This window comes from Salvelinus alpinus, chromosome 19, assembly GCF_045679555.1.
Source record: "Salvelinus alpinus chromosome 19, SLU_Salpinus.1, whole genome shotgun sequence".
NCBI classification, from domain to species: Eukaryota; Metazoa; Chordata; class Actinopteri; order Salmoniformes; family Salmonidae; genus Salvelinus; species Salvelinus alpinus.
The window spans coordinates 24151109-24178759 of record NC_092104.1 but is presented as its reverse complement, the minus strand read 5'-3'; the positions used below and the strand labels follow the sequence as shown (position 1 = coordinate 24178759).

The 27651-nt window shown below is 42.8% G+C and overlaps 1 protein-coding gene across 1 annotated transcript; it reads left to right on the top strand.

The window, feature by feature from the left end:
- The first annotated feature begins 3786 nt into the window (after positions 1–3786).
- Positions 3787–27556, top strand: LOC139545176 (phosphatidate cytidylyltransferase 2-like). The gene is made up of 13 exons (XM_071352652.1): positions 3787–4157; positions 9141–9277; positions 9748–9844; positions 10465–10562; positions 11016–11155; positions 13898–13956; positions 14836–14918; positions 15450–15537; positions 15671–15739; positions 15838–15990; positions 21187–21306; positions 21484–21587; positions 21982–27556. The coding sequence occupies exons 1-13, from the start codon at positions 4095–4097 to the stop codon at positions 22103–22105; spliced, it is 1335 nt and encodes a 444-aa protein (XP_071208753.1). The 5' UTR covers positions 3787–4094; the 3' UTR covers positions 22106–27556.
- The last annotated feature ends 95 nt before the right edge of the window (positions 27557–27651 follow it).

Here is a 27651-nt window from a genome sequence, read left to right as displayed (position 1 = left end):
GTACAATTACTCAATTATTCTTTGTCATTGATACTCACTATCTCTCCCCTTTCTCTACATCTGTCTCATCCTGCTTTTTCTGTACAAGAAGTTTTAATTCATCCACCATTCAGCAGCTCCCCTTTCACACCCTCTTCTCAGCCTTTCTCCCACTCTCTCGCTCCCCCCCTCTCTCTGTCTGTCTCTCTCTCTCTCACCTCCCTCTCTCTCTTTCCATTTCTCTGGCATCCTTTCTCCACAGCTATAAATAGACTTCTGCATTGCAGATGTCCCAGAGCCCCGAGGAGCCCCAGCCAAATTCTGCCACTCTGACATACAGTACAGCAAGATACCACACCACCGAGCGGGGCAGGGGGGCACCCTGCCTCATGCATACGCAATATAGCATGACTGTGCAAAGTCGGGTGCCGGAACCTGGTGAAGTACCGCCACATACCACAGAACACAGACACAACACTGCAGTACAAGTATAAAATGTAACCATGTGAAATTGGTTTTTAGATTGCTTTGTGTTTAAAAAAAATAATACAGTAAACAAACAGTTACCATTTTTAGGAAAAAAGTTATTCAACAGTTATGAACCGAGAAATGTATGGATCTTTACAACTCTCTCCCTAATATGTCTTAGATACATTCACCCAATAACAAGATACAGTATGTGCAGCACCCTCAAAACGCCATGGATCTGATACTGTCAGGGAATGTGGAATCACAATGATCGTAGGGTAGACAGAGAATGGATATGTAGCTTATAGATCACCTCGAGGGAGTGATTGACGGAAGAAAAGTGCTGCATGCATTAATTTCCATAGATTGATTTATCTCTTCCAGCACTACAGGGGTTTTGATGGGTCATAAATCTATGTGCTGTGCTCCAGCATGGGCTACTGTGGTGAGAGGGCTCTCAATGGATTTATGCAAGAATCAAAGGAAGTAATTCAAAGAACTGATAGAGAATTTAAAAAACATCACTTCACAGTAGGCCTATTTAACATGAGCACTGATGTTTTTATAGAAATTGTAGTTCATTCGTAGCCTACTTTACAATTTTTAAACCACTATTGATGACCCTTTAGTACTCTCTTATGAAAAATGTAATATTGAGAGGAGAAAAGAGGGGAAACGCCCTGAGAAGCATAACAACTTGGCTTTTGTGTTTTGTCTGCAATGCTGCCTTCCCTTCACTCCGACTCTGCAGAAGGCCATTAAGTAGTTATACTTCTCCATACCCCTGTCACGCCACTGGGATGAACCACATCTCTGTGCTGCTGGGGGGAGAGAGGCACACACACGAATGCACGCACGCTGCTACACACACATGAACGCATGCTGCACAAAGCATCTCAAACAGTCCTCATTCAATACATTTGTCAGCCTTTGCTGCCACTTGGTGTCAAAACTGTCAATTGCAAAACAAAAACATTTCAACTTCACATTAGTTTTAGCCCACTTCAAGTACCATAAGGGTGAGATATCAGCAAGCCAACTGCATCGTCTGGCATCGATCATCTAGCGCACCAGTCTCCGCCATGAGAGTGCACACTCCGTCGTGAAGGAACTCTCTGAAGCTGGCTTCTCACCATCATCAATTTATTTGTTAATCTACCTACAGTTGAAGTCGGAAGTTTACATACACTTAGGTTAGAGTCATTAAAACTCGTTTTTCGGTGGAGTGGTTGAAAAATGAGTTTTAATGACTCCAACCTAAGTGTAATAAAACTTCAGACTTCAACTGTAGGTAGATTAACAAATAAATTGATGATGGTGAGAAGCCAGCTTCAGAGAGTTCCTTCACGACGGAGTGTCTAAAACCAAACAACGATTTATTCTGGAAATAGGACTTCTTGCACAACATTCTGATGGAAGATCAGCAAAAGTAAGAGAATATTTATGATGTTATTTCGTATTTTTGTGTAATATGTTGGCTCCAACACGGCGGAGAATAGGTGAGCGCTGTCTCACAGTAATGCATGCTGTATGTTGTAGTAAAGTTTATTTTTATTTTTATCTAACACAGCGGTTGCATTAAGAACCAGTGTATCTTTCATTTGCCATACAACAAGTATTTTTATGTAAAGTTTATGATGAGTTCTTTGGTTAGATTAGGTGACTGTCCAAAATATCTCCGGACATTTTTTGTGAATTATAACCACGATTTGCAGCTCTAAATATGCACATTTTCGAACAAAACATAAATGTATTGTATAACATGATGTTATAAGACTGTCATCTGATGAAGTTGTCCAAAGGTTAGTGATTAATTTATCTCTATTGCTGGTTTTGCGAAAGCTATGTTGGCGGTGAATAAATGGCTTTGTGTGTTTGGCTATTGTGTTTTCGCTGTAAAACTATTGGGTGGATTCACAAGATGTTTATCTTTCATTTGCTGTACACCATGTATTTTTCATAAATGTTTTATGATGAGTATTTATGTATTTCACGTTGCTCTCTGTAATTATTCTGGCTGCTTTGGTGCTATTTGTGATGGTGGCTGCAATGTAAAACTACGATTTATACCTCAAATATGCACATTTTCGAACAAAACATAAATGTATTGTATAACATGATGTTATAAGATTGTCATCTGATGAAGTTGTTCAAGGTTAGTGATTAATTTTCTCTCTATTTCTGGGTTTTGTGAAAGCTACCTATGCGGTGGAAACATGGTGAAAACATGGCGTTGTGTGTTTGGCTATTGTGGTTAGCTAATATAAATACATATTGTGTTTTCGCTGTAAAACATTTTAAAAATCGGAAATGATGGCTGGATTCACAAGATGTTTATCTTTCATTTGCTGTATTGGACTTGTGATTTCATGAAATTATATTATATGATATCCCTGTCCCGTTAGGCTAGGCTATGCTAGTCAGCTTTTTTGATGAGGAGGATCCCGGATCCAGGATGGGTAGCACTGAAAGGTTAAGAAGGAAAGAAATTCCACAAATTAACTTTTAACAAGGCACACCTGTTATTTGAAATGCATTCCAGGTGACTGCCTTATGAAGCTGGGTGAGAGAATGCGAAGCGTGTGCAAAGCTGTCATCAAGGCAAAGGGTGGCTACTTTGAAGAATCTCAAATATAAAATATATTTTGATTGAACACTTTTTTGGTTACTACATGATTCCATATGTGTTATTTCATAGTTTCATAGAACAATGTAGAAAAAAGTAAAATAAAGAAAAACCCTTGAATGAGTAGGCGTGTCCAAACTTTTGACTGGTACTTTATATATATAAAAAATATAATTGTATATGAAATCCACAACCCAAAAACCACAACCAGCAGTTACCACTATGGAACACATTAACTGTTGATATGTCTAGGCTAGAGAAAGTTGATTTTCAAGAGTGTTTGGTACCCATTGCAAGCCAACGTTACAAAAAGTTGCGATACAGATTGCAATTCAGACCATTAGCAACGTCGCGATTCAACACCGAGGGTCGTCACTAGTTACAACAGCCACAAAGTCATAACCCCCGCCCATTTCGCAAAATAAAATAAAATAGGTAAAATATACACATATTTAGCCGATTTTATTGCGGGTGTAGCGAAATGCTTATGTTCCTAGCTCCAACAGTGCAGTATTATCCAACAAGTCACAGAAATATAAAAGTAAAATAATGTCCGAGTGGCATTCTCTAAAATACAGTAGAATATAATACAATATATACATATGAAATGAGTAAAGCAGTATGTAAACATTAAAGTGACCAGTGATTCCATGTCTATGGGCAGCAGGATGAGTAATCGGGTGCTCAATTGCTCTTCTTAAATTTGTATTTTAAACCTAAACGTAACCACACTGCTAACAGTATGCCTAAACCTAACCTTGGACTAAGACCAAACTGCACATTTTTGTTTTCATAAATTGTTACGATATAGACAATATCATTTGGACTTTGTGGCTGTAATATCTAGTGGAAACCCAGTGAGAGGGACGTGAATCATCTGGGGTTAACAAGAAAGCATAATTTATGTCGAACGAAACCGTCGTATTTTGTTGTTTAGCAAGCTAACGTTAGCTGGTAAACTGTAACAACCCTGTGTCACATACACTCACCCTCTGTAGTAGCTGGGACACGAGTTGCAGAAATGACAGAGCTACGGCACCGCGGAACGACTGAAAACGACCAATATCAACAATCCGAAGACAAGGTAGCTAGCCTACGGTACTACGGAGTGGTTATGGACTGCCATTTGGAACAAACCCGTTAGCTAGCCAAGGCCCACTAGATGGGACATCATGCCACAAATTATGATTGTGACTAGAATAATGATAAGTATTATTTAGCTAGCTGTAATAGCGTACAAGGCAAGCTAGTTAGCCAGCCACGTCAAACGTTACAATTTAAGTAGCGCGAACGTTAGTTTGCTTGCTAGCAAAACATAGCTAGCACGCTAACAAATTGTATGCTGATTTGTTGTTTACATTAGCTCTGGCATGAATGACACACATTTACAAGATACCATTAGTGGTTAACTAGCTATCTATATCTAACGTTTGTCTTTAGCTTGTCATTGAAAGTAACAAGAAGTATAGCTATTCCTCTCTTGCCTACTCCCCAGTCAACTGAACTGAAAATGGGCGTTGTGCATTTACTGTGTGGCCAGGGCAACTAACTTTAAGTAGATGTATCTATTCAATTAACTTAATCTATGTATTAGTCATAAACTCTGGCTAGTTTTCAAACGTATGAGTTGGATTTCAACTCATGAGGTAGGCTGAATTGAAATGGCCATGGCCAATCAACTCTGCAGGAAGGACAACCTACATACACATTTCAAGCCACATACAAATTCAGACGGATCACAATCACTGCCTCAATTTATAGCTAGTATGTATGATGCCAGTTGTGGGCTGTTTCGAATAAAAAGCCTGGTTACTTTACATTAAATTTAAATTAGGGATGGGCAATATGGCCAAAATATCATGTCACAGTATTTTTCAAATGATGGTATTTTATGTTTTGGATAATAAAAGTTATATATTTGCTTTGAGTAGTGGGTGGCAACACATACATTCTAAGTTAGTTTAACAGGTCTCTCTCCATTCTGATGGTTTTATAATGTTCAATTAAACTTCAACCCCAAATAATTTTCTGCATTTTGATCAATTTCTGCATTTCCTGCACTCATTTGAGATCATTTCCACTGCCACGTAGGGCTGCACAATATTGGCAAAAAATCGAGGCCTTATTTTTAACCAAATGTTAACTGCGATTTGACTTGCGATTTAGTTTAAACCGTTGTAATCATGGAAAAACGTATGATTATTCTAATTCTATAGTTAGAAGGGTAGGAATCAAAGTCTTGGTTAGGGGACCCTATATTCTTTGGCCACATTAAATGTTTTCACTTAGCTACTTCATGTAGCTAACATATTCATGCGGGATGGCAGCGGTGTTTGAAATGGAGGGTAGGTACTACAGGGCTAAGCATGTCTCTTAAGGAGGCTAAAAATAGAGTTTGGCTTGGAAAAGTTGAATATTTTCAGAAGGAGTTGGGTAATTGGTTAAGGGAGAAGGATGGGTTTGAATCAGTTGAAGCTAGCAATAACAAGGGAGAGGGTACACTATATATATATTTAGCCACCCGTTCAAATTCGTGGATTCGGCTATTTCCGCCACACCTGTTGCTGACAGGTGAATAAAATCAAGCACACAGCTATGCAATCTCCATAGACAAACATTGGCAGTAGAATGGCCTTACTGAAGAGCTCAGTGACTTTCAACGTGGCGCCGTCATAGGATGCCACCTTTCCAACAAGTCAGTTCGACAAATTTCTGCCCTGCTCGAGCTGCCCCGGTCAATTGTAAGTGCTGTTATTGTGAAGTGGAAACGTCTAGGATCAACAACGGCTCAGCATCGAAGTGGTAGGCCACACAAGCTTACAGAACGGGACCGCTAAGTGCTGTAGCACGTAAAAATAGTCTGTCCTCGGTTGCAACACTCACTACCGATTTCCAAACTGCAGCTGAAAGCAACGTCCGCTCAAGAACTGTTCGTCAGGAGCTTCATGAAATGGGTTTCCATGGCCGAGCAGTCGCACACAAGCCTAATATCACCATGCGCAATGCCAAGCTTTGGTTGGAGTGGTGTAAAGCTTGCTGCCATTGGACTCTGGAGCAGTGGAAACATGTTCTCAGGAGCGATTAATCACGCCTGACCGTCTGGCAGTCCGACGAACGAATCTGGGTTTGGTGGATGCCAGGAGAACTCTACTTGCACGACTGCATAGTGCCAACTGTAAAGTTTGGTGGATGAGGAATAATGGTCTGGGGTGTTTTTCATGATTCGGGCTAGGCCCCTTAGTTCCAGTGAAGGGAAATCTTAGTGCTACAGCATACAATGATGTTTTAGACGATCTCGTGCTTCCAACTTTGTGGCAACATTTTGGGGAAGGCCCTTTCCTTTTTCAGCATGACAATGTCCCCGTGCACAAAGCGAGGTTCATACAGAAATGCTTTGTCTATCGGTGTGGAAGAACTTGACTGGCCTGCACAGAGAGCCCTGACCTCAAACCCATCGAACACCTTTGGGATGAATTGGAATGCCGACTGCGAGCCAGGCCTAATCGCCCAACCTCACTAATGCTCTTGTGGCTGAATGGAAGCAAGTCCCCGCAGCAATGTTCCAACATCTAGTGGAAAGCCTTCCCAGAAGAGTGGAGGCTGTTATAGCAGCAAAGGGGGGATCAACTCTATATTAATGCCCATAATTTTGGAATGAGATGTTCGAGAAGAGTTAGGAGGGAGTGGAGGGAGAGTTCTTTTTAAATGATTTTATTTTAATTTTTTTGAGAGGGGGGGCAGCTCTCGGAACTGTGGGCTGATCTTGGATGGTTGGTGGCCTGGCGGTTGGGAGCTTGGGCCGATAGGTCGCTGGTTGGGGACCCTGATTTGACTTTGTGGGAGATCTGTCGACATGCCCTTGGGCAGAGCGCTTGACCCTGGTTGCTCCTGTCGGTCCAGCTGCTCCTTTTGCTCTTGTGGAGCCAGCTAACTAGCGATTTGACGTTAGCGGCTAACACAACTTAGCCAGAACTTGCTAAGAAAAGACAAACAAACTAATGGTGTAATTATAGAACGCTAGTGTATTTATATTCAGAAGTGTAACCGGTGTGAAATGACTAGCTAGTTAGTGGGGTGCGCGCTAATAGCGTTTCAACCGGTGACATCACTGGCTCTGAGATCTTGAAGTAGTTGTTTCCATTGCTCTACATGGGCTGTGGCTTTTGTGGAGCGATAGGTAACGATGCTTCGAGGGTGTCAATTGTTGTGTGCAGAGGGTCCCTGGTTCGAGCCCAGTGAGGGGTGAGGAGAGGGATGGAAGCAATACTGTTACAGAAGCAAAGTGAAAACCGCATCGTAGTCATCAACATTGTTTCATGTGCTGCGTTAACCATGAAGACTGAACGCAAGTGTCTCGTGGTGAGCAACAATAAATGCGGTCTTTGAGTGCCAGGGGTGGGGATAGGTCTGTGTGGAAAGCAGCATAGAGAGGGAGTGCGGAGAGAGATGACTCACTTAGCGGAGTAACCTAAAAAAATGGTATCACATTTAACAAACCAAACATTCAAATACCATTATAAAAGGTAAAGTAAAAACACAAACCGGTCTGTGCAGCCTTACATTTTAAAGTCAAGTACCTTTTATGAGCTCTAATTAAAAGTGTGCAGCTGCTTTGTTGTGTTGCCTTTTCTCTCCTCATCCATCACACAGGCTCCACTGTGGGGCTTTACTAGTTTCAGGGTCCTTAAAAGACATGCTTTGTTCCCCCCTCCAAGTCCACTTTGACTTGCATTCCCGCCTCAGAATGTAGGCCTTGCGTCTTGGTTTTTGATCAGTGATTGTCAGGCTGGTGCCCCCCTTAGCGACGTTGGCAGAAAGCGGATGTTTCTGGTTGATGACTCCGCTCTGGCGTCTGTCTACTCCTGCTACGTTCGGTTAGGCAGGTTTCATCATGCAGCTGTGTTGTGCTGGTGGTATAGGGCCGTGGAGCTCTGTGGTTTGATTCTGTCAGACATCACTGTAGAAGGACCCTGCCTGCAGGTGCATCATCAGTTCTCCATGGAGAACTTAGTGTCTCTGTCTTGTGCCTACAAAATGTTTTGAGTTGAAATCATATGAGCCAAAGTTGACTCGGTTTGCTCTCACAAAGTTTGAAGAATGGGTATATCAGTCAAATTGTGACAGCCTAAGGACACTGGAAAATAGATCCAGCCTATTTATACCCAGAGGAAATGGCATGTTTGTTGGTCAGTGCCAAACGGAAACCTTGGGATGTCCCAACTCCTAACGTTAACCCCTACCCTAATCATTTACATTTCAATGGGGTACGGTTAGGGACGTCCCAAGGATCCCAGATAGCACTGACCATTGTTTGTTGTGTATAGTATGTATTAGAGGTCGACCGATTAATCGGAATGGCCGATTAATCGGGGCCGATTTCAAGTTTTCATAACAATCGGAAATCGGTATTTTTGGGCGCCGATTTGCCAATTATTATTATTTATTTTTTTATATAAAAAAAATAAAAATAATTACACCTTTATTTAATCTTTATTTAACTAGGCAAGTCAGTTAAGAACACATTCTTATTTTCAATGACGGCTGCTCCTTGCCTCCCAGGGAACATGAAAGGGGTCTCTTCAGTACCAGGAGTGTGGAAGGAGGGGCTATTTTTATCCAGGGCATCCTGCCTGATAGGAAATGGGAACCAGCAAACCTGGGGGTTCCATCAGCTTGATAGCTAGGCCTACTGCTATATGTGTGTGTACGGTGTGTGTGTTGACAACCAAGACAGGCAGAGTGTAGGCTAACAGCTATCTGTTGTGTTAATAGGAGGTTATGTGACACAACAGTGCAATTTTGGTAGCGCTAGGGGGGAGAGACCACGATGACATCACAGCAGTCTGCAGTGTCAAATGACAAATGACGCCAAAGCGGAAAAGCACTACAAGCTTGCTCTCACAATGTTGTTGTTCACTGACATAAAATAGACCCGGAAAGGAAGTGGGGGAGCATTCCTCATAGGAGGCTAGCTGTGTTTGTTTACATTGTATGACTCACTCTATATCTGTGTCTGTCTCTCTATCTCCCCCCTCTGTCTCCCCTCTCTCTCTTTCTCTCTCTGTAGGGATCTGAGAATGAGGGGAAAGCAGAGGGGGTGTCTGAAAGTGAGACCAAGCCTGATACAGGGCTCCCGGAGGTGCCTGTCCCTGCTGATGACACCCCTGAGGTCCTCAACAAAGCCCTATCTGGACTGTCCTCACGGTAAACACTTCCAACATATATATATTTTTTTCATTGACTATTTTCTTATGGTAATCACACTCACAACCTCCGGTTTGGCCATTGTTTGGAACAAGGGAAATATCACCTATTCACAAAACGTAATATCTGCGTCCCATATGTCTCTGGTCAAAAGTAGTGCCACTAGGCCTATAGGGAATAGAGTGCTATTTGGGACACAACCAACATCTAGATTTTTTTTATTTACTATCTTCGGTTTGCTCCTCCATCCTAACAACATCCTGTTATTTAGACATGGATTATTGAATGCTAATGAAATACCATCTGCTATGCTCAATATAACTATTGATCTGTGTAGGCCTATATTGACCTTCTTCAGGAATGTATTGACCAGCACTTCATTTGTGCACACAGACAACTGATATGGATGCTTATTGTTCACCTTTTCATTACACACTGTATCTGGGGATTAACTGTGTGTGTGTTCTCAGATGGAAGAACTGGTGGGTGCGAGGGATCCTGACTCTGGCCATGATCTCCTTCTTCTTCATCATCATCTACCTGGGCCCCATGGTGCTCATGCTGATTGTGAGTGATCCTCATCCTCCTTTCCCTAAGCCTTCTGTCTGTCAGTCAGTTTGTTAGCCGATCCCAAATCGCTCCCTACCCGTCCCCCTTGGTCCGAACCCCTCTTTTGCCAGATCTGCAGACTTAGGATAGGTATACGCAGTCCAGTGATGGAACTTCCACCATATTGCGTACATACCTTACAGATCTGCAGAAACAAAAGGTTAGGACGAAAGAGAGGGTAAGGGATTGAATTGGGGCCGGCTGTCTGTCTGTCTGTGTCCTTAATGGATTTAGGCTCAGAGTGTAGCTCAGTGGAAATAACAGACTCTTCTCTGCTTTACTGCTCTGCTGGACTACCTGCTGGGAGGGAGAAAGCTTGCTGCAGGAAGTGAACAGAGAACACAACTCTTTATAGAGTCACAACACAAGAACATTGAACCAAAATGTCTGATTAAGTGAGATGGTATTGAGCAACAAGGAATCATACGATCCAGATACTGTTTTCAGGGTGATATCAAATGTGAAGTGTGGTAGGGGAATACCATGTAGTTGATACCAAAACCCAGACAGTCAATGGCAAACCTCAGTCATTTATTACAAACCTGTTCAAAGTAATAATGGAACATCTTTCTCTACAGGTGCTGTGTGTGCAGATCAAATGCTTCCAGGAGATCATCCACATCGGTTACAGTGTGTACCACTCCTACCACCTGCCCTGGTTCAGAACGTTGAGTTGGTGAGATGCGCGTGCGCACACACACAATTTTATGTCTGTGTTTAATGTTATACTGCAACTAACTGTTTGTTGACCCGAAATAATGAGTTGCACGTTTTATTTCATTGCAGACTTCCTGAGGTTTGTTGGTATGGTGATGTTTACCCAGTTTAAAGTGTTCATCTATATTATTTCTCAGCAGAGAGAAACTATATCATGTTACATGTAGTGGTGATGCTATTTGTAGTATGTTAGCTCTGGTGTAAAAGCTCTTTAGTTATTATAAAACATCATAACTTGTACATTTCTTCATAACTTGAACATTGCTTCTCCAAAAGTTCACCATTGCTCCAGGTTTTCCAGAAAAGGTTGCCTAGTGAATGTTCAGTCTGTTATAACAGTTCTGACCTCACCCCTTTCTCCCTTCCTCCTCCCTTCATCTTCCTCCTCTCCCTCCCTTCCTCTCCCTGTCAGGTACTTCCTGCTCTGTGTAAACTACTTCTTCTATGGAGAGACGGTGACAGACTACTTCTTTAATCTGGTGCAGAGAGAGGAGCCGCTGCGCATCCTCAGCAAATACCACCGCCTCATCTCCTTCGCTCTGTACCTCACAGGTGAGATGCATGCTGTCTCCAAAGTTCTGACTAACTTCCTTTGTTCATGTCTTTTCCTTCATGATCACTGACCTGGCAAGGACAGATGGAAACCGATCTAGTGCTTTTCCCTATTGGTGATAAAGAAGCCATTTTAGAGTATCGAGAGTGAGACAGAGCCAGGGAGAGGGAGTGAGTTAGGGAGGGAGAAAGGGGAGTCCTCTTTTGAACGTTTAGGTTCGTTTTAGTTGGAGCTTCTTCATTTTTAATCAGTTTTTACCTGAAAAAGGGTTTGGTACAAGTTTTTTTTATTTTTTATATAAAAGCTTCAGAAGGAAACTCCACTGTGCCACACCCTCCCTCTTTCAGTCAACCAGTGCAGCAGTGGCAGTTCATGGCAGCAGGATGTGGTGAAGGTAGCACTCGCTAAACGTCTGCTGTTTCTGTGTGACTGTATGATCATACCTCGACTTTGTGCCTCAAGGTGAAAGAGGAAAGTTAATACCCATCTATCCCTCCTTCGTTCATACCTCCCTTAGGGTACATTTCAAAACAGGGCCAGGTTGTTCACTGGAGAAGTGTTGGCAGGGAAAGGCTTGTAAGGTAATAGGGCCATCTCTTTTAAGGTAATAGGGCCATCTCTTTTAAAGTAATAGGGCCATCTCTTTTAAGGTAATAGGGCCATCTCTTTTAAGGTAATAGGGCCGTGTCTCCTGTGACAGATAATGTAGAAGGAGCTGAGTTTCACAGAATCTATAAGTAGTTTAATAAAGACAAATCAGAACACTGTGCTTTGTTCTAGCCTGGTTCCAGATCTGTTCATCAGGCCAAGTTTCAAGTTTTATTAGTCGTATGTGCGGGATGCACATATGGTATACACCGTCCAACGAAATGATCACTTGCAGGTTCCTTCTTGACAATGCAACAATAATAAGAAATAATGAAAGATAAGTAAACGAACATAAAGTAAATGACTCAGTAGAATAGAATAAACAGTTTAGCAGAAGTATAATACAGTGACTACAATGACCATAGAAGTTGGCAAGACAGCACAAACTGATCTGGTACCAGGCTAGCATTGTTGTGCTCTGATGAAGCATGTGTAACAAATTGATATGGATTGGATGGATGTAGAAATATTCTGGTGTCTAAATTGTTCTAACTGAATTATTGGCCTGACTGCTTTATCTAATTTGTTAGATTCGATAAAAGCATCTTACTCACAAGGGCGTCTTCTTACTCTGATACAGCCTTGGGGATTGATATAATTCTTGGAAGTGTAAGAAATCAAGAGTTACATGCAGCGCATTCATGTGAATCTGTTTTGATCTGTTACTGACTTTAGCAGGCTTTTAACCTCGGAAACCAAAACCAAATCATAATTTATGTCACTAGAGATTGTGATTGAGTTTGATTGAACATGGCTAGGATGATTACAAGGATGCAGTTGCTGGTCCTCAGTTTTAAAACAAAGAATGACAATAATAGCTTCTAAAAACAGTCTGGCACAAAAATGCTTTGGGGTAAATCCATTTGAATTCAATCACTTTTTGACAGCATCCCTTTTGATTTAAACTAAACTTTTCATTCATGTTTGCCCATGGAAGAAGTGGTCAGAAAGTGACCGTTTGGACCTGAATGCCAAAACGTTCAGGAGATAGAAGGTGCTCAAAGTTCACCCATTTTGCACACCATACAATGAGACATCCATGTCTTCGTCACTGGAAAAGATAAATGGTTGAGTTTGACAACACTGTAAGCTTAAAAATGATAAACTATTTTATTATTTCTTGAAAGAAAAAATATATTTTAATAATTGTTATTTTTAAACATTTAACGTAAATTATTTAAAAACGTATGACCTCATTGTTTTCATATTCTCATACAGTATGTTGTAGCTTAGACCCTATTTTGCATCGTCTGAGGTTTATGTTTTCCCCGCCATCGGTTGAGACACAACATGCTCTTGAATACAGTGTGGGTATCATTTCAATTATAGAAATATAATTCTTAGAATGGACCTTTTACCTGTCGACCACTGCAATTTAGCTGGTACACCATTGAAATTTGAACTTTTAATTACTACCACAAAGATGACCGCCGGTCCACCCAATGTCAACTTAAATGGTCCTGTCTATTCTATTATTTATATTTCTATGATTTCAATAGGGTTGACTGTATTATTTAATACAACCGATATTCCCATCCAAGTCAACATTATCTGATGTGTGGACCTCAACCTATCTTTGTGGTATCGTTTGAAAGTTAAAATGGGAATACATTTGAAATTTTATCAGCCAAAACATGACACCCACCCTGTATTCAAGAGAATGTTGTCTCAACTGATGGTGGGCACAACACTAAAACCTTAGATGATGTCAAATAAGGTTTAAGCTACAACATGTGAAAATGAAAAATATTAGATAATCAACAGTAAATGACATAGTTTTTATTAAAATATTTTTTCCCAAGAAATTAGAAAATCGTTTGACAACCCTGTTTGTAATATTTTAAATTATATCAATCTCAACCGTTTATCTTTTCCAGTGATGAAGACTATGCAAAATAGGTCAACTTTCAGCACCTTTTATCTCTGTAATGTTTTGGCATTCAGGTCCAAAACGTCACTTTCTGACCACTTGTACAATGGGAAGATATGTATGGAAGGTTTCATTCAAATCAAAAGGGGTGCTGTGAAAAAGAGATTGAATTCAAATGGATTTACCCTGTTGACTTGTTTCCTCTGTTCTCTGTGTTGTGCAGGTTTCTGCATGTTCGTGCTGAGCCTGGTGAAGAAACACTATCGCCTGCAGTTCTATATGGTGTGTGTGTGTGTGTGTGTGTAGTGCGTGCATGCATGTGTTGCGTAGCATAGTGTGTGTGTACTGTATTATGAACCCTCTGGGCTGCTACTTCATTATTGAAGGAGCCTGGCCCAGAAACATGGAATCCCACCAGCAGTGATCTGGGTCCTCTCCAGGATATAGATGAGGCCCCTAGCCCTGTCTGCTGCCACAGACAGACAGACAGACAGACAGACAGACAGACAGACACAGACACAGACACAGACACAGACACAGACACAGACACAGACACAGACACAGACACAGACACAGACACAGACACACACACACACACACACACACACACACACACACACACACACACACACACCCGGCTGAGGGCCCAGCACTCCTCAAGGATATGTTTGTGGTGTTGCAAAGGAAACTTGGTCATCATTGCCCTGTTATCAGTAAGGATTGTTCTGTGCAAAATGTCATTTACAGCATTAATGCTCAATTATAAACAAAGACTGCTGAGTAATTATAAACTGGGTTGTTCGAGCCCTGAATGCTAAAAGCCATGTTATATCAGACTGTATACCACGGGTATGGCAAGAAATGACTGTTCTATTTACATTGGTAACCAGTTTATAATAGCAATAAGGCACCTCGAGGGTTTGTGGTATATGGCCAATATTCCATGGCTACGGGCTGTATCCAGGCACTCCGCGTTGCGTTTGGCCTAAGAACAGCCCTTAGTAGTGGTATATTGGCCATATACAACACCTCCTCGGGTCTTATTACTTAAATATACTGCAGTGTTCTGGCCATTTTGGGGTAGCTATGTTCCTTTATCACTTATTAAAAATGTTGGGACAATTAAGCTTTCTGAAAATTAATTTCCTTCCTTCCTGTCAGTTTGGCTGGACTCATGTAACTCTGCTGATCGTAGTGACTCAGTCCCACCTCATCATCCACAACCTGTTTGAGGGAATGATCTGGTAAGAAATGTCTCTCTGTCGCTCACTCACTCACTCAAATTCAATCAGAGGGCAAATTCAGTCAGACATTGGTTGTGACCTAAATGGCACTCTATTCCATATATAGTGCACTACTTTTTATCAGTGCCCTGTGGACCATGGTCAAAAGTAGTATACTATATAGGGAATAGGGTGTAATTTGGGACACACCCAGTGGATCTGTTCTGTCAGAGGTTAATGCATGGGAGTGTCTTCACTTAGCCCACTGTCTCCATGCTGTACAATGGGAGGACTTATTGCAGGTTGAAAAGTCTATCTGATGTAATTACGACCTGTCCTACAACCATGTGATGCAAATGACGAGTGCATTAGGGTGGTCTACATCTGAAGCTTATTCAGGAGTCAACAACATTTCAGAACGTTCAGATAGAAATGTACTGTGTTGACGAGACCGGCTCTGTCTCTTCAGAGTAAATAGTCATGTCTGCTTTATACACCCCACTGAATACACCCCAGGTGTTGATACCAGTACCTCTCTCCTTCTCGGTCTAGGTTCATCGTGCCCATCTCCTGTGTGATCTGCAATGACATCATGGCCTACATGTTTGGCTTCTTCTTTGGACGTACTCCACTCATTAAGGTTAGCAAGACTGTTACACCACTACTGTATGTAGCATTTTCTGAAGTTTGGATCATTCATTTGATATTTGGTACAAAGGATACCATTGGTAACACCCTGTACTGTGTCAATGTCCTGATTGTGTACTCTACAGCTGTCTCCTAAGAAGACCTGGGAAGGCTTCATCGGCGGATTCTTTTCTACTGTTGTGTTTGGGATCCTGGTAAGACACGGCCATAGCTAACTGCAAAAGTTTCCATTCAAATTCCCCACAAGTCCTATTATTTTATTCTCTGCTTCTGTCCCTCTCTCTCTCTCCAGTTGTCATATGTGATGGCAGGCTACAGCTTCTTTGTGTGTCCAGTGGAGTTCAACAGTGACCATAACAGTTTTGAGGTGGACTGTGTGCCCTCTGATCTGTTCCAGCTACAGGACTATGCCCTGCCGGCCACCCTCGAGTCCCTCACTGGATGGGTGAGTCGGATCTGTCCCCTCTGTTTGATTGTGCGACTGGCTGGTCTCTGTTTCTGATCTGTCTTTCTGGCTGGCTGGCTGGCGGGTCTGTTTCTGATTGATTGCTGGCAGTTCTCTGATTGATCGCTGGCAAGTTTCTGATCTGTCTTTCTGGCTAGATGACGGGTCTGTTTCTGATTGCTGGCGGGTCTCTGATCTCTCTGGCTGGCTGGTGGGTCTCTGTCTCTGGCTGGCAGGTCTCTGTTTCTGAACGTTGGCTGGCAGGTTTCTGATCTTTGTCTGGCTGGCTGGTGGGTCTCTGTTTCTGATCTCTTGCTGTCTGGCGGGGCTCTGTTTCTGATCCCTGGCTGGCTGGCTGGCTGGTTGGTGGGTCTCTGTTTCTGGTCTTTGACAGTATTTTCCACTAGCGCCGGCTGTCGGTAATTTTCAGCCGAGTACTTTTTCCACTTAAATTAACTACGCAAATGTTCAATTCTCTAGTTATAAAAAATTCTGCCGGCCTACCTAAGTGGCGCAGCATCTCAGTGCTTGTGTCACCCTGGTTGTGTCACATCCGGCCGTGACCGGGAGTCCAATAGGGTGTCGCACAATTGGCCCAGCGCTGTCCGGGTTAGGGGAGGGTTTGGCCGGGGGCCTTTACTTGGTTCATCGCGATATAGCGACTCCTTGTGGTGGGCCGGGTGCCTGCAGGCTCACTGCGGTCGTCAGTTGAACGGGGTTTCCTCTGACACATTGATGCGGCTGGCTTCCGGGTTAAGAGGCGCGGTTTGGCGGGTCATGTTTTGGAAGACGCATGACACGACCTTCGCCTCTCCCGAGCCCGTTGGGGAGTTGCAGAGATGAGACAAGATCGTAATTGGATATCATGAAATTGGGGGGGGGGAAATGCAAATATATATACAGTTGAAGTCGGAAGTTTACATACACCTTAGCCAAATACATTTAAACTCTGTTTTTCACAATTCCTCACATTTAATCCTAGTAAACATTCCCTGTCTTAGGTCAGTTAGGATCACCACTTTATTTTAAGAATGTGAAATGTCAGAATAATAGTAGAGAGAATGATTTATTTCACCTTTTGCTTCTTTCATCACATTCCCAGTGGGTCAGAAGTTTACATACACTCAATTAGTATTTGGTAGTATTGCCTTTAAATTGTTTAACTTGGGTCAAACGTTTCAGGTAGCCTTCCACAAGCTTCCCACAATAAGTTGAGTGAATTTTGGCCCATTCCTCCTGACAGGGCTGGTGTACTGAGTCAGGTTTGTAGGCCTCCTTGCTCGCACACGCTTTTTCAGTTCTGTCCACAAATTTGCTATGGGATTGAGGTCAGGGTGTTGTGATGGCCACTCCAATACCTTGACTTTAATGTCCTTAAGCCATTTTGCCACAACTTTGGAAGTATGCTTGGGGTCATTGTCCATTTGGAAGACCCATTTGTGACCAAGCTTTAACTTCCTGACTGATGTCTTGAGATGTTGCTTCAATATATCCACATGATTTCCCTTCCTCATGAGGCCATCTATTTTGTGAAGTGCACCAGCCCCTCCTGCAGCAAAGCACCCCCACAACATGATGCTGCCACCCCTGTGCTTTACGGTTGGGATGGTGTTCTTCGGCTTGCAAGCCTCCCACTTTTTCCTCCAAATATAACAATGGTCATTATGGCCAAACAGTTATATTTCTGTATCATCAGACCAGATGACATTTCTCCAAAAAGTACTATCTTTGTCCCCATGTGCAGTTGCAAACCTTAGTCTGGCTTTTTTATGGCGGTTTTGGAGCAGTGGTTTCTTCCTTGCTGAGCGGCCTTTCAGGTTATGTCGATATAGGACTCGTTTTACTGTGGATATAGATACTTTTGTACCTGTTTCCTCCAGCATCTTCACAAGGTCCTTTGCTGTTGTTCTGGGATTGATTTGCACTTTTCACATGAAAGTACATTCATCTCTAGGAGACAGAAGGTGTCTCCTTCCTGAGCGGTATGACGGCTGCGTGGTCCTATGTTGTTTATACTTGCGTACTATTGTTTGTACAGATGAACGTGGTACCTTCAGGCATTTGGAAATTGCTCCCAAGGATGAACCAGACTTGTGGAGGTCTACAATTTTTCTTCTGAGGTTTTGGCTAATTTCTTTTGATTTTCCCATGATATCGAGCAAAGAGGCACTGAGTTTGAAGGTAGGCCTTAAAGTACATCCACAGGTACACCTCCAATTGACTCAAATGATGTCAATTAGCCTATCAGAAGCTTCTAAAGCCATGACATAATTTTCTGGAATTTTCCAAGCTGTTTAAAGGCACAGTCAACTTAGTGTATGTAAACTTCTGTCCCACTGGAATTGAGATACAGTGAATTATAATTGACATAATCTGTCTGTAAACAATTGTTGGAAAAATTACTTGTGTCATGCACACAGTAGATGTCCTAATCGATTTGCCAAAACTATAGTTTGTTAACAAGAAATTTGTGGAGTGGTTGAAAAACAAGTTTTAATGACTCCAACCTAAGTGTATGTAATCTTCCGACTTGAACTGTATATGAATGTATGGAGCATTAGTGAGGTCGGGCACTGATGTTGGGCGAATAGGCCTGGCTCGCAGTCGGCGTTCCAATTCATCCCAAAGGTGTTCGATGTGGTTGAGGTCAGGGCTCTGTGCAGGCCAGTCAAGTTCTTCCACACCGATCTCGACAATCCATTTCTGTATGGACCTCGCTTTCTTCACGGGGGCATTGTCATGCTGAAACAAGAAAGAGCCTTCCCCAAACTGTTGCCATAAATTTGAAAGCACAGAATCGTCTAGAATGTAATTGTGTGCTGTAGCATTGAGATTTCCCCTCACTGGAACTAAGGGGCCTAGCCCGAACCATGAAAAACAGCCCCCAGAAGCGTGATTCATCACTCCAGAGAACGTGTTTCCAGAGTCCAATGGTGGCGAGCTTTACACCACTCCAGCCGACGCTTGGCATTGCACATGGTGATCTTAGGATTGTGTGTAGCTGATCGGCCATGTAAACCTATTTCATGAAGCTCCCATTCTTCTGCTGACGTTGCTTCCAGAGGCAGTTTGGAACTTGGTAGTGAGTGTTGCAACCGAGGATGGACTATTTTTATGCGCTACGCGCTTCAGCACTCGGTGGTTCCACTCTGTGAGCTTGTTTGGCCTACCACTTCGTGGCTGTTGCTTCTAGACGTTTCCACTTCACAATAACAGCACTTACAGTTAACCGCGGCAGCTCTAGCAGGGCAGAAATTTGACGAACTGATTTACTGGAAAGGTAGCCAAATCCACTAATTTGAAGGCGTGTCCACAAACTTTTGTATATATAGTGTATTTCATCCGAATGGAGAAGTGCAACTAAAGCACAAAATTATTTGTTTTACGTTCATGATTTTGAGCAAACCCTGACTGAAGCCTAGCCTAGCTGATTGCTGGCTGGTCTCTGATCTCTGGCTGGCTGGCTGGTCTCTGTTTCTGAACTCTGGCTGGCTGGTCTCTGTTTCTGATCTCTGGCTGGCTGGTCTCTGTTTCTGACCTCTGGCTGGCTGGTCTCTCTTTCTGACCTCTGGCTGGCTGGTCTCTGTTTCTGACCTCTGGCTGGCTGGCTGGTCTCTGTTTCTGACCTCGGGCTGGGTGGTCTCTGTTTCTGATCTCTGGCTGGCTGGTCTCTGTTTCTGACCTCTGGCTGGCTGGTCTCTGTTTCTGACCTCTGGCTGGCTGGCTGGCTGGTCCCTATTTCTGACCTCTGGCTGGCTGGCTGGTCTCTTTCTGACCTCGGGCTGGCTGGCTGGTCTCTGTTTCTGACCTCGGGCTTGCTGGCTGGTCTCTGTTTCTGACCTCGGGCTGGCTGGCTGGTCTCTGTTTCTGACCTCTGGCTGGCTGGCTGGTCTTTGTTTCTGACCTCTGGCTGGCTGGCTGGTCTCTGTTTCTGACCTCTGGCTGGCTGGCTGGTCTTTGTTTCTGACCTCGGGCTGGCTGGCTGGTCTCTGTTTCTGACCTCGGGCTTGCTGGCTGGTCTCTGTTTCTGACCTCTGGCTGGCTGGCTGGTCTCTGTTTCTGACCTCGGGCTGGCTGGCTGGTCTCTGTTTCTGACCTCGGGCTGGCTGGCTGGTCTCTGTTTCTGACCTCTGGCTGGCTGGCTGGTCTCTGTTTCTGACCTCTGGCTGGCTGGCTGGTCTCTGTTTCTGATCTCTGGCTGGCTGGCTGGTCTCTGTTTCTGACCTCGGGCTTGCTGGCTGGTCTCTGTTTCTGACCTCGGGCTTGCTGGCTGGTTTCTTTTTCTGACCTCTGGCTGGCTGGCTGGTCTTTGTTTCTGACCTCGGGCTGGCTGGCTGGTCTCTGTTTCTGACCTCGGGCTGGCTGGCTGGTCTCTGTTTCTGACCTCTGGCTGGCTGGCTGGTCTCTGTTTCTGACCTCGGGCTGGCTGGCTGGTCTCTGTTTCTGACCTCTGGCTGGCTGGCTGGTCTCTGTTTCTGACCTCTGGCTGGCTGGCTGGTCTCTGTTTCTGACCTCTGGCTGGCTGGCTGGTCTCTGTTTCTGATCTCGGGCTGGCTGGCTGGTCTCTGTTTCTGACCTCTGGCTGGCTGGCTGGTCTCTGTTTCTGATCTCGGGCTGGCTGGCTGGTCTCTGTTTCTGATCTCTGGCTGGCTGGCTGGTCTCTGTTTCTGACCTCTGGCTGGCTGGCTGGTCTCTGTTTCTGACCTCTGGCTGGCTGGCTGGTCTCTGTTTCTGATCTCGGGCTGGCTGGCTGGTCTCTGTTTCTGACCTCTGGCTGGCTGGCTGGTCTCTGTTTCTGATCTCGGGCTGGCTGGCTGGTCTCTGTTTCTGATCTCTGGCTGGCTGGCTGGTCTCTGTTTCTGATCTCTGGCTGGCTGGCTGGTCTCTGTTTCTGATCTCGGGCTGGCTGGCTGGTCTCTGTTTCTGACCTCTGGCTGGCTGGCTGGTCTCTGTTTCTGATCTCTGGCCGGCTGGTTGGTCTCTGTTTCTGACCTCTGGCTGGTCTATGTCTGGAAGTCTGCTTTGATATCCTAAATCCTTTTGTCATTGTTTCTCCTCTTTGTTAAGAAACTGTTTGACCGTATGTGAGACTGTAGTCATCCTCTCTCGCTCCCTTTTCCCCTTCTCTCTCTCTCTCTCTCTCTCTCTATCTCTCTCTCTCTCTTTCTCTTTCTCTCTCTCTCTCTCTCTCTCCAGCCCACAGTGCGCCTCTACCCATTCCAGATTCACAGCATCTCCCTGTCTGCCTTTGCCTCCCTCATGGGACCCTTCGGAGGCTTCTTTGCCAGCGGCTTCAAAAGGGCCTTTAAGATCAAGGTGGGTATGAGGAGAAGAGACCCCTGTTATCGCTGGACCTGGTGGACTCACTAGAATTGAGTGGCCTCTCAGTTGACAGTGCTCATGATCAATGTTCTCTCAAAGCTGCGCGGCAGGGAACATAAATATCAGCCCACGGAGAGAAGCACAAGATTTATATTTTTGTTGTTGTTCCAGGACTTTGCCAACACCATCCCCGGTCACGGTGGCATCATGGACCGCTTCGACTGCCAGTACCTCATGGCCACGTTTGTCAATGTCTACATCGCCAGCTTCATCAGGTAACCCCGTTGTTTATAAAGAGAGTAGTCAGTGGTGCATAGAGAGAGAGGAGCCACAGTCTTAACTGCTTTTGGCTGACAGTGTGTTGATTGATGAAAATAATGCATTACTAAAGAAGTGATTCTCGAGAAGGCTGTTACTGTATGTGATTCGTTTAACTTTTTAAATGTTATTCTAGTCATTTAGCAGACAATCTTATCCAGAGCGACTCAGTTAGTAATCTTCTCTCTCCCATGGGCTTAAACGGCAGCAATGTTCCATCTATTGCATAAAGACATGAGGTACAGCCTCCAGCAAATTGACTAACCAGACATTTTGTGGAGGTGTATTTGTGCTGTCAAAATGTCACCCTGTATGTATATCTGTAATCCATTGTGTAATCTCTCTCTCCAGGGGCCCTAACCCTGCCAAGGTGGTTCAGCAGCTTTTAGCCCTGCGCTTGGACCAGCAGCTCAACATCTTCAACTCCTTAAAGAGCCACCTGATAGAGGGGGGTCTGCTGGAGGATGTAGCCTAGGGCCACCACGGCCAGCCCCAGGTCACCCTATTGGGGACACAGAGAGGAGGGCAGCCCCTGGCACCAGAAAGCCCTGGAGGTGTGGGAGAAGAAGTGTGGTGCTCGTATGAGCAAGAACACATCTGAGAAAGTAACTCAATTCTTTGGGTTATTCCATTTTCTGTGTGACTGAGAGGGAGGGAGTGTATATAGTATGAAAGAATGTGTGTCCTAAACTGTTTTCCTTTGTCAGTGTTTCAGGTTGTATTTGTGAGTACATTTATGTCAGCCATAGTATCTACAACACAGTGATGCCACTTGATCTGTGTACCACAATGAGGTCAGGTGTACATGTGTGTGAATATTTTATGGTACATATATTTTATTTGTGTTTTAATGCACTGCTCAACATAGTCACACTGTATCGTCCTCATCTGCCAACATTTTATTTGCTTCATTCATTGTAATAATTGTTTGTATTTATAATTTTTTATTTGACCTTTTATTTAACTAGGCAAGTCAGTTAAGAACAAATTCTTATTTTCAATGACGGCCTAGGAACAGTGGGTTAACTGCCTTGTTCCGGAGCAGAACGACCGATTTTTACCTTGTCAGCTCGGGGATTCGATCTTGCAACCTTTTGGTTACTAGTCCAATGCTCTAAACACTAGGCTACCTGCCGCCCCACCTATTACATAATATGTGTGGTTGAGTTTTTACATGGAAATCTTCCGTTGTATCCCTGTTTTGTATAGTCAATGTGAATTTTACCCGGTAGAGGTTCACTCTGCTATTGGCACGTCATGCTGCATACCGGTGTGTTTCTGTCTCCGTTACCATGGAGTGCGTCCCAAATGGTACCCTATTTCCTACATAGTGCACTACTTCTGACCATAGCCCTATGTGCCCAAGGCATCATCAACAAGATTCAGCCGCGGCTGGTCAGGGGGCCGGAAGATAATTACAAATAATTTGTAGACTGCAAATTGACCGCAAGAAGCCCAAGCAGATATAATATTTGACTAAAACATAATAATTTAAAACCTTGCTTACATTTGTATAAGATCACATATATTTCCAAAACTAAAATCACTGATTTGCTGGTGTTTTTAGTCTTATGCCCCCCAAAAATTTTGCCCATGGGACAAATGCGGCTAGCGAGCCGCCAGTTGGGGAACCCTGATATAGGGAACAGGGTGCCATTGTAGACACTCATGCTTCACCTGTAGCTTCATTCACACCGTTCTAGGAAGTGGACTGTCTAAATTGGGAGCAAAACACCACTATGGATTATTGACTATCATTATTGTTACAAAATGGAGGTTACGGGTAAAACATTCCCTAGGAGCAATAGAATACATGTTTGAAAGTGTAAAATGACAAAAGGAATAATATAGGAATGTATTTTACAATATATTTCATTGCCATTTAATATTCTACTACACAACTGTCTGCCTTAATGTTAAACTTAATTTAAAACTATTGTGATCTCCTTTTGGTGTGGGAGTTGGACATCAGGGTTTCAGCTGTGGTTATTTGGGTTATTTATTTTCCAATCAAGTTCCGTTATCAGAGATGACGATCTGTGAAGGGTCCTTTCAGTTCACGGTGGATGACTGCCACCAGAGTCTTATATACAGTACCAGTCAAAAGTTTGTACACACCTACTCATTCAAGGATTTTTCCTTATTTTTCCTATTTTATAATAATAGTGAAGACATCAAAACTATAAAATAACACATATGGAAACATGTAGTAACCCAAAAAGTGTTAAACAAATTCTTCAAAGTAGCCACCCTTTGCCTTGATGACAGCTTTGCACACTCTTGGCATTCTCTCAACCAGCTTCATGAGGAATGCTTTTCCAACAGTCTTGAAGGAGTTCCCACATATGCTGAGCACTTGTTGGCTGCTTTTCCTTCACACTGTGGTCCAACTCATCCCAAAACATGAAGGAAAACCCTGGAATGAGTAGGTGTGTCCAAACTTTTGACTGGTACTGTGTTTATATATAGATCTCTATAAATGCTATACACTACTCTTTATTTCTGGCTCTGACTGCCACTGCTGAGGTTCTCATAGGAATGTGAGATGGGACACAATCCACCCATGTTGTTTACATCAGCTATTGTAATGGATGAATACATAGTTACAAATGGCCACCAGGCGCTATCTATTTTGTTACCGGTATATCTATTTTGTTGCCGGTATATCTATTTTGTTGCCGGTATATCTATTTTGTTGCTGGTATAATATATATTTGTAAACTTCTGCTAAGCGGCAGATTTGTTCAACTGTTACAGAATGTTGTATAGAAAGCACCAGGATGGTGGGGTGAAGGGATCATGCTGTCTGTTCAGTGTCCAAAGCTATGGGACTGTAGTGAAGGATACGACTCAATATTAGGAAGGTGTTCCTAATGTTTGGTATACTCAGTGTAGTGTATTACTTGAGACCAGAGCACTATGTGCCCTGGTCAAAAGTAGTGCACTATAAAGGGAATAGGGTGCCATTTAGGATGCAACCAGGCTCACAGATAGTGCTCGTCGTTACACATCCCTCCTGTGGGTTGCGAACAATCAGTAACAGGAGGCTGCTGAGGGGAGGACGGCTCATAATAAGCCAGTAGTAATACACAGTACCAAAATCACTGACAATCTCACAGATTTTGTTAAGCTACTTTTAATGCTGTTGATGTTTTTCCTCTTGTTGCCATTGTGAGATTACCACCAAGTGACTTTCATTTTGTGGTCACATCCAACATAAATGGTTAAACTCTTGTCCTTGGTTGATCTCTGTTTCATCATCTTCATTTACAGGGACCAATCTATAGACCAATCTGAGTGTAAGGATATGACATTGAGGTTGTTAGTGGGGAAACCAGGGCCTCTGAGTATAAGTAATCTAGGATCAGTTTAGCCTTTAAGATCATAGTGGATATACATTATATGGACAGGGAGGAGCTGATCCTGGATCAGCACTCCTACTCTTAGATGCTTTATGAATATGGTCCCAGATGCTCATCTATCTATGACTTATGGAAAATTGAGGGAATGATGTGTTTAATTAAAGAGATGGGCCTGTGGCAAGCTGTGACTGACCCACATACAGATTATCTCAGCACTCTGCCTGATCACATAGGGCCCAAATCTGAAATATTGTACAAACTGTCACCTCTTTCACTCTGCCTAATCACATACAGTATGACCCAATACTGATTTTCTGTACAAACGATCATCCATTGATGCCATACGTCTACTGTAACTCCAGATTGGGATCAAATTGTGTATGTAAAGAATCCACTGCCATTCATAGACGGATAAATGTTCAACGTGGTACATTATTGAAATTAGATTTTTGGAGTAGCCTACGTCTTACTTAATCAATCCAAATCAAATGTTAAAATCAAATTTTATTGTTTGCATACACATATTTAGCAGATGTTTTTGTGGGTGTAGTGAAATGCTTGAAATCCAAGGCTCATGAGCAATAATTAGCTACACAGATTTTTATTTTACCTTTATTTAACTAGGCAAGTCAGTTAAGAACAAATTCTTATTTTCAATGACAGCCTAGGAACAGTGGGTTAACTGCCTTGTTCAGGGGCAGATTTTTACCTTGTCAGCTCAGGATTTGATCTTGCAACCTTTTGGTTACAAGTTCAACGCTCTAACCACTAGGCTACCTGCCACCCCAATAATGAAAAGATACCTCAGTTTCTGCCAATAACGTTTTTAATGTAGGATTAAGTATCATAGCTAACACATCTATTCTGTGATTCTATTCTGTAACAGTAAAAGACAAAGCAATATGAAGTATCAATGTAGGATGTGAAATGTCCATGCAGGGTCCAATAGTTACAGTGAGGAGAGTTCATACGAAATCTGTTCACTATAAAGCCATAGAGATATGTTTGGGATTGGGTGATCTGCACCTCCACTATCATCATCTCTCTGTGCTTCATATCCTCACCATCCATGTCATGTAGCTCCACTAAGATGGGGTTTTGTCTAGATGGGATATAGCTTTTGTCAAAATTGACCTCGTAGCAGGTTACAAGAATTTACGCAGCAGATTAGGATAAATCATTTTCCAGGTTAAGGTTGGGAAAAGTGTAGGGTTACGGTTAGCAACAACAACAAAAACTATTTGGGACAAAAGCTGTATCTCGTCTAGACATGACCCTAATATGGAAGGCCACATAATAGAGCGAAACTTCTATACAGTCCAAAAACCATGCAGCTCTACTCCTTGAAATGCCTACTTCCATAAGCACATTTTTCCTATATTTTTTTGTGATAATTATTTGAGATCCTGTCAGTCTTTAACTTACCTTTCTTATTTTTATTACTATGTTGACTTGTATACTCTACTGGTATTAAACTCACCTTTGATTTTCAATATTATATTATTATATCATACTAATCTAGCTGTTTTGGAAATTATATTATCTATATATCCTTCAGTTTTTACATTACATAACTCACAGATTTACTTAGCTAATGTTCAGAGAAATATTCAGGCAGTATTGGACATATTTAATGTGTTTGTCACTATTTTATCTCTTATTGCTGTGGTATCAGGTGCATTAGCTAGTTTTGAATTTCCAGATATTGGCTGTTGTCGGTCTATGGAAACTATCTGTGGTAACTTTGTGCTGCATTCAAGAGAGGGAACCTATTGTAATGTCTCATGCTGTGTAGATGATAGAGGGATTGATAGAAGTTGTCAGAAGCCAACAAGTGGAATATTGGAAACCAACCAGTGAGAATGGTGGTACATTTTCCTTGGACTTCATTGGCGGTAATAACAGTTTTGTGCCAGTTCCATGTCAGTATTATGGATAGCTGCCACTTGAGTGTGCTAAAGTTTAAAATATATCATTTTTGTGTTATCCTCCTTGGTCTATTAAATTGAGCATCTGCCAGTATTGCACTTACATGTAAAAGCAGCAAGATTATACCTTCTGCATCACTGCTGTTCGATAACATTCCATCTCCTAAGGTTAACTTGAAACTACTTATGGGGGAAATGGGGATCATTATTCCTCCTTAGCAATTTGCTCTTACAGAAATGAGATTTTCCCTCACCAATAGGTTAATCATAATATTGAGCAGACATATTCTCTGCATAATAGGCTACCGCTGTGAAATTTCCTATTACACAGTTCTATTTTAGTATGTTAGGAATCTTATCAAGTTATCCAGGACATTATGGAATGTATGGAGATCTGCTGTGTTTGGCTGTTCACGCATACGCTTCTCCTCTGGGTCTACTCTGGTTGGTTTGCTTTTGCTCTGATAGATATTGATATTTTATGATTTTTGTTTATTATTATCGTATATTGTGCAATGATACGTGTTAAATTGTATTTGATTTAGGAAACATTTTTGATAATGCCAGAAAATGTGCTTGGTCTTTCAGTAAATATCTTGTTCATATGTTAGATGACAATAAAAGGAAAAGGGTAAATGTGTGTCTGTGAACTCATTGGCTGTATGTTGCCTGTAAGCATCATTGCCACAGCTTGAAGAGACTGCAACCATGAAATGAACCCACTTCCCCTG